This window comes from Nestor notabilis, unplaced genomic scaffold, assembly GCF_000696875.1.
Source record: "Nestor notabilis isolate BGI_N333 unplaced genomic scaffold, ASM69687v1 scaffold27847, whole genome shotgun sequence".
In the NCBI taxonomy this organism is placed as follows: Eukaryota; Metazoa; Chordata; class Aves; order Psittaciformes; family Psittacidae; genus Nestor; species Nestor notabilis.
In genome coordinates, this window is record NW_009935670.1 from 16378 (window position 1) to 29033 (window position 12656).

General features: G+C 38.7%; 1 protein-coding gene across 1 annotated transcript in view; it reads left to right on the plus strand.

The window, feature by feature from the left end:
- The window catches only part of CALD1 (caldesmon 1), a gene marked incomplete at its 5' end in the record, with an annotated part of 28008 nt that overhangs the window by 12817 nt on the left and 2535 nt on the right, over positions 1-12656 (plus strand). Inside the window, 5 exons of the mRNA XM_010017956.1 lie at positions 818-958; positions 7807-7850; positions 7938-8016; positions 9217-9354; positions 10341-10436. Coding sequence (XP_010016258.1) covers positions 818-958; positions 7807-7850; positions 7938-8016; positions 9217-9354; positions 10341-10436 — 498 coding nt within the window. The remainder of the gene's footprint in view (positions 1-817; positions 959-7806; positions 7851-7937; positions 8017-9216; positions 9355-10340; positions 10437-12656) is intronic.

Below are 12656 nucleotides of genomic sequence, written 5' to 3' on the forward strand. Positions count from 1 at the left end.
GTAATGTTATATATAGTTATGATGGGCTAGATCTCATTAGGAAGACATTCTTGTCTATTTAAATATTGAGTACCCAAGCACATCTGTTTGCTTGTACTTCCTCTGCCAAGGGACTCTATAAATAGGATTACCAAATCTCTGGTGCATCATTTAGGAATCTTAGTTGTTTGGAAAACAAATGGTAGATGATGAATAGTAGTGTTTGGCAGCTGAATGCCAATTGCTTTTCATATACTAAGGTCTTTACAGTAAAACTGTACCTTGTGGGTCAGACCCTGTTGACCTGTGTTTACAATGGTGGTGCTTTGAGGGCTTCTGGTTTGACTTGTAGCTTATGAAGTAAAAATTAATGTTCTCTCTTTGGAAGAAAAAATGTAAGTATTTAGTCTTCAGTTTTTTGGGGACCTATTGATTTTTCCTTGTGCAATATTCTTAACTTTGACACAAGCGCCAGAGTAGATGGACAGAACAGTAAAATGATAATACATGAGGATATAGAGAAACTGAATTTGAGTGGTTTTATAAATGTGCTTTTTTTCTCTCTTTATATGTCACTAATGGCACTATATAACAAAAATCCGATGACCTTCACTGTGAGGAGACACTAAGGCAGCACTGACTAGCTGTCTTTCCTGCTTCCTTAGCACTGTGATATATTAGTAGCAATACACTGATAGATTTTAGATAGGTCACTGAACTTCTTTGACTGGATAAAAATCTACTCTTAGAAAATGTGGTAAATGTTTGCAGGACTGTAAAGCCATATAGTGGTAATGTAGTTTCTGAAAGAATAAGTGACCATTCATGTTTTTATAAGGAGGAAAAGAGGAGGATGAAGGAAGAAATTGAAAGGAGAAGGGCTGAAGCTGCTGAGAAACGTCAAAAAATGCCAGAAGATGGTGTATCTGAAGATAAGAAGCCATTTAAATGTTTCAGTCCTAAAGGTTCATCTCTCAAGGTAACCTCCCCACTAACATCTATAAAGTGCATAAAAAGTAATGGGGATTGCAGTCCAAACCAACAGCCAAAAATCAAAGTAGTGTGGAAATACTTGAAATCAGACCCGAGACAATGCTCTGAAATAGACCTTAGCCTGAAAGGTTTTGCTGAAAGACTTCATTCATTGGGATGACTGAAAATTACAGATCCTTTATAAAAACAGAATCTAGACTGTTTACCTGTTCTTGTTGATGAAAAATGTCCAAAAAAGGATCTTTACTTTCAAGATAAAATTATTATTGGAAACTTAGAGCTGTATTATTATGTTGATTTTCAGTGTTAATTTATTATAGGAGTACTTTATGAACTGGAGTAGATAAAGATCACAAATGTTCTCGCTTTCCTTCCACATCCATAATTACTTTCTTCCTTGCCAGATTACTTCGTCTTTAAGCGTATGCAGCCTAATAATCATTTATTGAAACTGCCTCGTATGGGAGTTCTAGTTTATGTCTAATCCTTCTAAAAATAGCATCTAGAAGTTCTGGGCTGGATTTAATTTTCTTACATAACAGGAAAAAAACCCAAAACTTCTGTTGCTGGAGGAATTTCTAAGTGGTCTTCTGGGCCTGTATTGTATTGAAAGTCAGATAAATCTATTAAATGGCCTTTCAGCATGAAAGAGGAATCCTGGCCCCACTGAAATTACTGAAAACTTTGTTTTGGTATCCAGTCCACTTGCTTTTTCAGCTCAAGCTCTAGCTACAGATCTATTAATTGTTTTCAACTCTTTTTCCTTTTCTCATTTTGTGTCATTAGTAATTTAAGAATCCAAAATGTTTGTCAAAAAAGGCCCCTTAATGGGCACTAGGAGAAAAAAGAACCAGGCAGGAGGTTGTCAGGTAGGAACTCGTTGAACCATAAAGTGGATCCATAAAGTGGATCTCCATGGGATTAAGAACTGTTTTTGTTCAGTGACAGACTGCATTTGGTCAAAATCACATTTCTGCTCTCACTGAGCTACACTTTGAACCAATCTGGAGTTTCAGCCTTATGCTGGTTTGGGTTCAGTTTTAGCAAATGCAGTTAGTGTCCAAATGCTTTTGACTACAACTTGCCTTCGACTTCTCAAACACATTTGAACCTGAAATACAATGACAAAATGCATACAGCTCTACATGAAGACTGCTAAGCTTCGCAACTTGGTCTTGCCATGTTGGTTGCAAAAGATCATGTCATTAGCAGACACTATAAATGTATAGCTTCTTCCCAGCCCTCCTGGGAGGGCTTTCTTTTCTTCTTGTGTTCATTTAGATGCCTTTTATGACATATATTTGGAGCTTTGGTTCACAGATGACTCAGAAGAGAGGAAATTATACTTGAAAACACGTAATAGAAAGATATAGATCGTAATTTTGGGAAGAGTGGGAAAAAACACTGGATTTGGCAGGAGGTTAATAGCTTTCAGAAAACTTTTGGACCAAAGCTATACTATTCTTCTAAAAGTATTTTTAGAGGAAAGCTTGAATTTTCCAAATGTCATTAAACATCCAAGATCCATATTATTTTTTTATGGTGATAATTGCTGCTGGGTTTTATAGCTTTTTAGGTAGAAGTTGTTTGTTACAAAAACTGATATATGCAACTGTATGCATTTTTTTCTTTTTCTTTGTTTCTCTCTCTGGGAAGTTTGTAATACAGTCCAGTGTCTGTGGGTGGCCAGAGTGGCTATGTAATGCTGTTGAACCTCACACCCTAAACTGTTTCTTGGCTTTCTGTGGTCAATAGCTCAGGAAAGAATAATCTCATTTTAATAATCTAATGTCAAATTTGATGTCAAACTCCAGTTTTTAGAAGACAGTATATTTCATTACCTTTCATTTGGATAGACTTCTCAGGCTGGTCTAACCCGGCTGGTACACAGTTTTCTCATTGTCTTTTATGCGCTTCCCAAGTTATCTTTTGACTTGTAAAGCATCTGGCACATATTTTCTCTCTTGATGAATGTATCATCTGGTTAGATGTGTCATGAGTCATGTGAGAACCCTAAATGCACAATTGTGGGTAGGTGGAATTAATAATGAAAAAGGGAGACTTAGTATTAAAATGTTGTATGATACATGTACACGTTCTGACTTCTCCTAGATCATAATCTGGCAAAGCACCTTTTTCTCCTTCCTTGTCCTTCCTGATGTGATAAGTTTGGGGTAAAAAAAAGAAGTTCCTGGAGGTAACTTAGATAAGGAAAGAAGTGCATGCTGTTTACTAAGGGAACTAGAAGAACAAAGGAAAGAAGGGAGATAATGTGACATACTTACGGACACTGCATTTATTCATCAGGGAGGGCATGGCCTAGTATGACATGCAGACTCAGAATTGAGAGACCAAGATGTGCAACCCGTCACCACGTATTGCATGTCTCATGGATGGGTATTATTATATGTACATATATAAATATGGAGGTATACAAACACAAGCATAATGTACATATACTTAGAAAGAACTACTGTTTGGCCTCTAATAAATCACAGCCTATGCTGTGTTGACAGGTCCTGTTGTTTTAACTGTTAAACACAGTATTTCCCTGAAACTTGAGACATTACTTCAGCAGAACTATCACATCAGCATGAAGTCTTCCCAGTGACAGCACGAGGGCTGGTCCCTTCTGAGGGCATAGTGAAAAGGAAGCATGAAAAGTTCATCACTAGCGCAGGGGCAGAAACAGCTTGCATTTCTCAGGGCTGGTGGAGTCTCTGTGGGTAATAGCAGCAGTACTAAACTTCTGTTCAACCTCTGCCCTCTCTCTTGGTATATTTCACAAGGACAAAGACTGGAACAGCATCTGCTGCTCTCCCATCGTGCTCTAGCTCATGCTTTCACTGGTTTAGCTCACACAAATGGCGCTGCAGTAGAAGAATGGGATTTCCTGCATAATCTTTGTTCATTTTCCTTTTTAGACAAGTTTGCTCCTCATGTTTTCTTTGGGAAGAAGTGCTACTGACTTCTTGTGTAACAATTCTCTAGCTTAATCAAGAGAGAACAGGATATTTCAGTACTAAGCCTCCTCTCAGGGGTGAGCTCCACCACTAAAGAAATGCAAAAGCTGTTAGGCAATGAGGGGAGGAAGCAATGGCAGGAGACCTGGGATATCTCCTGTCTTTGTAGAAAATGTCTTCTGGGAAACATGGGCTGATGTGGCAGCCCTCACTCTCTGCAAGGCAATGCTGACAGCTGAGCCAGAAGACAGGACTTTTCAGGGCTTGAGATTCATGTTTTTTTTTCTTAAGGACGTGTCCTGTCCTATCTCATTATTGCTCTCAATAGCTGACAGCTGGAGCAGTGACTGGAAAGAGACTGCACGCAATCAGTTCTTTCTAGATGAGCTACTCTTGCAGCAGAGGGAAGACAGAATGGTAAGAACAGGATTTGTGACATACGTTTTACCCGCATCTTTGATGCTGATGGCAGCACTCTAGTCTGGCAGGTAAACTGGAGGAAATTGATGCACTCTGTGCAGATGCTGCTGATAGCAGGTAAAAGCCCAACTGTGCTTAATGAAGCTAAAGAACACATGAGCCACTCACGGAGAATAAGGAGAAGCCACTTTACTCCCAGGTACTACCACTCCAAATGGATATCCATTAGGTTCTACCACCTGTTGGCTATAAGGCAAAATTATAATAGAGGATCTCTGTTTTCTGTGTGCATTTCTTACTCCTTTTCTTCCTTGACCCATTTTTTGAGAACAGTTTTATTATGTATCAGTTTACAATACTTTCTGTCACATGACATCTAATAATCTAAGAATCATTTAATACATTTGTATGAAACACGTTTTACTGGGAATATCTAGATGTTTTTTGTTTTCCAACTGACATATGGGTGTCACCTATATGTACTGACCCTGTTGAGTAAGGCCGTAATCAGGTGTGAGAATGTCCCTTGGTTTCATTTCATCTGACTTGACCAGCAGAAGGGTACATCTCCATCCAAGCATTTTGTTGTCTAATCTGAACTTCTTTGATAGTCACAGAGTGAGAGCCACCCACAGTGGACAAGCAATGCCACCTTTCCTAGGGTGAGGTGAGCTTTTCTGCCTCTCTCTTGACTGTTGAAGGAACCAAAATGAGTAATTTTGACTAAATGCTTAACTTTCAAGCAACTGAGGTTAGGTAGGAGAGATGCAGCCCATGATCCTGTGCTTTTTCTCTCTGGACATAATTTAATTAGAGGCTACTGGTTAAGTTTTTGGAGTATGTGTGTCTTGTGTCAGAGGCTTTGGAAATTATTCCATGGTGACAAACCGTAGTCCAAGCTGTTTAACAAGATCCTGTTAAAATAAGCACATTAAAAAAAAATATTTTTATTTTGTGGTCTCACATTGAGAAAATATCTTGCATTTTGTACTAACCACCTTGCTTTGCCTGTTTCTTTTACAGATCTATTTTGTAATACTCTTTACTGTATGTGCCAAACATTTTAAAGTCTTTGCATGGAGTTTGTGTGGTGTGTGGTAGATATATGATCTTTAGATATTGCTGTGCAGTTTAAATGTATTTGACCTATGTGTTGAATACATGTGTGTATACAGGTGTGTTTTATCTAAATGTATTCAAAGTATGCTTCTGTTTCATGCATATTGTGTTTTGAGGAAGATGTTCTTGAACAAATTCATGTATAAATATGCAGAGAATGTGTTATCTGTCCACACGAGGCACCTGGTTCAGATCTGAGGGTAATTTCCTAAGTCTGCATTCCTCTTTAACTTATTTTCTGATTTGCTTCCTTACTCTGTTGAACAATCTGAACAATCCACGACTTATTTCCAAAATGACTCAGAGAAAGTGCTCTGAGAACTGCTGTTTCCAGCAGGTAAAGAATGGCCCCCTGATTTTTTACTACAACCCCAAGAATACATACCCCTCTTCCCCACAACCTATCCCCCCTTATGCCAATACCTAATGAAGCCAGATTTTCCTGCCATGTGGAAACTTCTCTCCTTCCTTAACATAGGAAGACTAGAAAGAGTCTACTGTTAGCCTCTTTGAAGAGCTGTCCCTCTTGTAAGATTTCAAGTGGATTCTCAGTTCATCTGAATTAGAAGATGCTGTCAACAAATTATTAGTTAACTTCAGTCCAGGTTCTTTGAGACAGTCCGTATTGTTTTTCCTTGGTGCCAGCCAGGGTTTCACTGATGTAGCTGGGGAATTACTCATTCATAAAGAGCAGGGGAGAAATCAGTGGCTCTTATTGTTGGTATAACTCATCATTTCAGTGAGGGTTTGTTTTAAGCTTCTTGTGGCCTAGAAACCAGTCTTGTGGGAAAATTTTCCTCCTATACCATATTCGAGGAGAGGCGACTAGTTTAAGTTCCCAGTCTAGATCTGTCTAGTCACTTTTCGTCTAATAATTTACTTGCTTGTTTTACGGCAATGCCGACTGTGTTTCCTGTGGGTGAAACTAAGTTGTGAATTGTTGAGGAGGGCAGAGGAAGATCCGCAGATCCCGACCTGTAGGGTGTGCATGGTGGCTCTTCAGCTCCTGCCTGGTGTACTACTGCCGCCTTGTGACAGCAGTGCGCGGAGACGTTTGGTACATAGTCGAGTAAAGCCCATCTTTCCGCTCAAGATTGTGTTTAGATCCTATGTTGGTAACTAAAACTGTTAATGTAAATTACTCTGTAAATTGTGTATATATATGTATTAGCGCTTTAGAGGTGCTCTCGAGCTGGATATATGCTACCTGGAGTTCCTCCAGTGAGCCCGTTTGGCAAATTCTGCACTGAAGTGAACTGCTGTCTTTTTTGCTTGTACAGACTTGAGAAATAAAACATGCATTGATGGGATTGCTGTGGGATTTAGTTTTCTGGTACAGCGTGTTAAAGGCACTGTGGAGAACCATTTGAAGGAGTGGCTGTCATTGCCTAATTTTAAAAGCATGAATGCCCCAGCAGTCGCTGTTAAAGTAACTTGTAAATGGACAACACATACTGAGGCTGGGGAATCCCCAGGAATCCAGCCAGGCTAATTAATAGCCATTTCTATCCCCTGGAGCTGCTTTTATATATTTTACTTTTAAGTGAAACTGTAGATCCTGGGACAAGAATTGGAACAATGCAATGTGGAAGACACTTGAGGAAGTTTGCAAATAGACTGCCCTCATCATTAAATATTTTGAAACTTTATTCAGGGACGGAGTCTTTTTGTTTTCAAATTATTGAGGCATTTGGTATAAGTCGTATGAGACCTTCATGATTATTTTTGCCTGGAAACATGACAATATTTTCCTATACACAGACTAGAAAATAATGATGAAATATAACATACTAGTTGGTACAATAACAGCTGGTAAATATTGACTCAGCAGTGATCCTGCTTGAACATGAGCAGAGTACAGTCTGATTGGGTTTTTTTGGTGCTCAAATTCAATTGTCAGTATCCTGCAAAAACATGCATGAGATAGGTTGTATGGCTAACCTCCAAACCTGGCTTTGTGTGATACTTCAATTCAGAAAAAGTGGGAGATATAAGGAAATTTGACATAGATTTTGTGAATATCAACCGCTTGCATAAGATGAACTTATTTTCTCCTTTCTGTATTGGTGATTTATTCTCTTGTTACAAATGAGGCCCTGAAGAAATATGCACGATGCAAAAATTAATGCAGAAAATATATTCACCTTTATGAATCTGTAGCATAACAGGCTCCTAACTATAAATCCTCTGTTTGTGTCTGTGGTGATTTCTGTTGGAATGCATCTCTTTCAGATTGGCCCCTTGACATTTAAAATGACATTTTAGCCTGGCCCTGTATAAGCTTCCTTTTTATTAACTTTAACCATGCAGCTCTTGTTTCTCTCTTTTCTAGATAGAGGAGCGAGCAGAATTTTTGAATAAATCCGCTCAGAAGAGGTAAATCAATACAACAATAAATTCAGTCAAAACAGCAATGTTCAATTGGAGGGATTAATAATTTGTTTCTTTTTTCTACTTCTGTAGTGGTATGAAACCCACCCATACAACTGCAGTTGTCTCAAAAATTGACAGTAGACTTGAGCAATACACTAGTGCAATTGAGGTAAGTTAATTCCAGGTCTTGATGGCTCTAGTTACTAATGGCTTTTGGGACTTTAATCAGCCTATGTTTTACTGTTCAAGAACTGCAGGCATTTTTGGTCACAAGCCCTTTTTCAATGTGAGTTCAAGAACAAGATGCTTGAGGCACACCTATAACATGGAGATATATATCTAAACAAAACCTCAGATTCCTGTCTTCATGCTATAATTTACTCTGCTTTGTAAGCTTGGAGTAGCTTTTGAAGGACTCAGTCAGCATCTCTTGAGTGACAGGTACATCCTCTTTTTAACTGCTGAGAGTACTATCAGCAGAGAGTTGATAGTCATCCTGAGCAAAGCTGACTTAGCAGCTTATTTAGGAGAGCAATGAATTGGGCCTGTGTTGCTGGCTGCCACTTCAGAGTGAAATTCCTTGGCAAAGAAAGACACCTCAGTGAACTAGGTATTTAAGTAGTGACAAAGGAAAAACAGAATCAGAATAAAATGCTGATTTTGACCCCTGGTGATTTTGACAATTAGTGGCTAACAATGTGCCTTGAAGCCAGAATTGAGGGATTTTCCTTTCATAGTCCAAGGAAAAATAGATGTTTGCTTTTTTGTTTTAAACTGTTTTCATAAAGCAGTGAGTATAGGCAATATGGAAGCTACTAGTAGCTACTAGTAGCCCAGTCCCCCACTCTTAAAAAAAACCACCTCATTCAAAATATACTGCAATGGCTGAAATTTACCCCTAGAATAGTGAGTTGTGAGGTTAAGTTGTCTGTGACAGAAGAATCAGAGTCTGATGCTGAATGACAGAGCAGCCTTTTTCCCCTGCCTGTGCATAAGGATTTCCTTAACTGTGTCCCTGAAAGAGCCATGAACACAGAATTCAAGTGCTAAGACTTAAAAGAGGACAAATGAAAGCCTTGGATCAGTTGTGTGCTGAGCTGTGGTTTGCAATGAACCTTAGGAAGGCAACAGATGCAAAAATCGAATCGGTTGCAGTTTTCGTAGCTGGTCATGTCAAGGGTGTAACTGCAAATCAAACTGGGGAGAGTCTCAGTAGCATCTCTTGAGCTGGGTACTCCTTCCCATCTTTACATGATTGTTGTTAGAACCATTTATAGCTGTTGCATTCCCCAGCACTGCCCCAGAGTCAAACCACCCTGCAACTCCAGCTCTTAATATCAGACATCAACTGGCCTTAATTCTTCTGCAGGGCACAAAGGCTGCAAGACCAGTTAAGCCAGCAGCCTCTGACCTTCCAGTTCCAGCTGAGGGTGTCCGTAATATCAAGAGCATGTGGGAGAAAGGGAATGTTTTTTCATCACCCTCTGGAACAGGAACACCAAATAAGGTATGTGTTTCATTTTACATAGTGATTATAAAGAATTGTGTTATGGACCTGACCTTGTCATTCATGTTCCTATGCATAAGCCTGGCTGCTCCTGTCGATATCACTGGTGAAGAATATCCCGAAGGATCCTGAGGTCCTCAGAAACCCACAAAATTATGTGGCTGCAATATTGAATATAAAAGAAGAATTTAGTGACATACTGAGCTAACTTATGAGACATTCCAGAGCCACATCAGATGTCTTAGACAGATATATCTGAGTAGTTCAAGTGGAGTACAAAGAAATTCTTTGTGTTAGGAAACATTCTTTTGGGGGGCAGAGGAGGATTAAATAGACAAGATAATGATGATGTTTTATAAATAATGCATAGAAGCATTTGTGAGACCTTTATCTTTTCTATGTAAATTCCTAAGGCAACATTTCCTTTCTATAAATTTATGTGAGTTGATAAACATTCATCATAGGCAAAGAACTGAGCCATGGATTGAAGGGGGTTATTACAGATAGCCGTGAAATTTCAGTAATTTGTACTAACCTTTTAAAGTTTTATTTTAATGATTTAAATTTTAGGCCACTTGACTCTTCAAGTATGTGTGTTATTTTTGGTTTAAAAAAATTAGTTTAGCAAAATAAAAATAAACTTAGACTGGTGTTATTCTTTTAGGCTAACTATTTTTTGTCCTTGGAGTTAGGGGTTATGACAGAAACAGCAGGTTTATGTCTAATGTTTATTCCTGGGTTAGCACTAAAGTGGAAATAATTCTGTCAGCCTACATTTATCATTACTGAAAACTAGCGGGTAATAGTACTGTGTAGTTCATAGGGACAATATCTTCAGAGCACACAGGATGACACTTAGCTAGCCATAGTCTCAGTGAGGACCTCTATGTTAAACTCAGGGTTGGCTTTGTTTTTAAATCTAAGCTGTGGAAAACATAGCAGAAGCTATTCTGAAAGTCTTCTCATCAGATTTTATTATTTTGCAGGAAACCGCTGGACTGAAGGTTGGTGTCTCCAGTCGTATCAATGAGTGGTTAACCAAGACCCCTGAGAGCAACAAATCACCTTCTCCAAAACCTTCTGTAAGTAAACTTGCAACAACAATCTCTTCAGTAGGTGGGTTCTCTGCTGGGGCAGAGGTGGTGATGGTGCTTCCTCAACCAGCTGGTGGTCTTTTTAGGAACTTTGCTGCACATCCTCTCTTGGAAGTTCACAGAGGCCCTCCGGCTGCTGACTCCTGGGTAGTCAGAAAAGTGGGAGATGAAACAGGGCAGTTCTCACCTTAAAGCTTAGAGGTGCTCTAAAAAGACCTCTTTTAGCACTTCTCTGGTAGAGAAAGACATTAATCTACCACCTGTGAAAGGCCCACCATTAATTCAGAAATTACCAGCCATACCCCTTGGGTGAAACACTTGTGCATTGGCCCTTGTCTGTAAAAATCTTCCAACTATATTTTTAAACACAGTACTTTAATCCTTAGAACCTAAATGTGGTTTCTAATGAAGAGCTTTTAGCATGCCTGTTACTTTAGCAAGAATCAAAGCAGAAAATGTTATCGATGCTGGGAGTGTGGGAAGCAGCAGTGTGGATGTGGAAAGGAGAAGAAACAGGTAATTGTGAGAATTGGAATGGAAGTGTGGGGATGAGGAACTGGAGCTGTAGATACCCACACTGGAGAATGGCAAGTTAATGATTCAACTTTGGGATTTAATTCAAGAACTGGTTTCTTCCCCATATCTGTGTGTAGCATTTTTCTGTGAGTTCACTTGCATTTTATAAAAGGTGCAGCCTGAAAAACTCTTGCTTAATTCACATGCCTCTTTGTTCCAAAGGGGAGCTTGAGATTTGCAGCACTCTTCCTAATGTCAGTAAATACCGGTAGGTACATGGAGAATGTGTCCTTATGGACGTGAATATAAAAACAGAAGAAGTCATTGTGGTCACTGTATTTAATCACTGCCACTGAAAAACAGCACAGAATCTGCCTCCAGATTTTCCTCTCTTTCAAGTTACTTCTTTTAGATAATGTAAAACTAACCACTTGCTTTCCCCTCAGCCAACTGTGTCTGTCTATGTCTTCATTTCCCTCTTTCTCAATAGATTGTTCTCTCTTCTTTCAATATCTCTGCTTGAAGGAACCTGCCCTCCTCCTATTCTTCTTTGAGGGTCTGTTTGCTAAGTTGGTCAGGTAAATCTCTTTATAATTGACAAGAATGATATACATCTATGATGTGAATTTTACTATTTATTTTTTTTTTATAAACTAAGATAAATCAAATGGAAACCTAGAATTTCTTAGTTAGCAAATAAATTCCTACTCCACCACATTCCACCAAAATAAAGAATTGTGTGAAGCTTTTGTGACCATAAAGTTTCTTGGGGGTTTTGGAACAACATTCAATTAAAAGTAGAGGGAGCAAAGTTCTCGATTAGTTTTATGGTGAACCTATATCACAGATGCCAAATTATTTCAGGATTATGGAATTGTCAAATGCAATTTTGTTGGTTTATTTCTCCCTCTGTTACTGCTGAACTCGTCCTTTTGAAATACAATATTGGCTTAAAGTCTTAACAATCAGCAATCCTCTTTGGCTGTACATTATGATCAAGTCTAGAGCGTCTATGTTGGTTGCAAGGACCTCTGCAGAAATTCCATTTCCATTCATCACTGGGCATTTTCTATCCCAAGTTAGAAATTCTTACGTGCAGAAAACTACCTATTGATGGATGGCAAAACCAAGATTTGGAAACTGCGCAGGACTTGAATGCTTTTTGAAAATGAGAGTACTCATGTCAAAAATTGTTTCAAGTCTTTTGTTTGCTGACCACAGAGGTAGATACCAGCCCAACTGTCCTTTAGCAGATGCATTGCTACTAGCCTAGCATATAGCATCTTGATTTGTAGCCATGCTGTTCCTCAAGCAGCTTGACATTTCTATCAAGTTTTGGTTAAAGTCTCCATATACACTAATTTTCAGAGACTATTACTATGTATTAATGGCTTTAATTCACCTGCTTTTTTTTCTGTTGGGCTAATGATTGGTACATGCTAAGGTTTTAAAGGATATAATATAAATTCAAATAGATATCAAGGACTAAAGCGTTAAATCCTGAAGCCTGTATTTAAGAATGCAAGGGAGAATCTGCTTTTCTGTGGTATTAGAAGTCCTACAATATTGGGTTTCACGGGTTTTTTTATGAAGTGTTTTGTTTCTGATCTAAAACAATGAGGCAAGCTTCTTTTGAATTCCTCCCTGATATAAATGCTATTTATGTAATTATTCCACCCCCACCCCACCCCC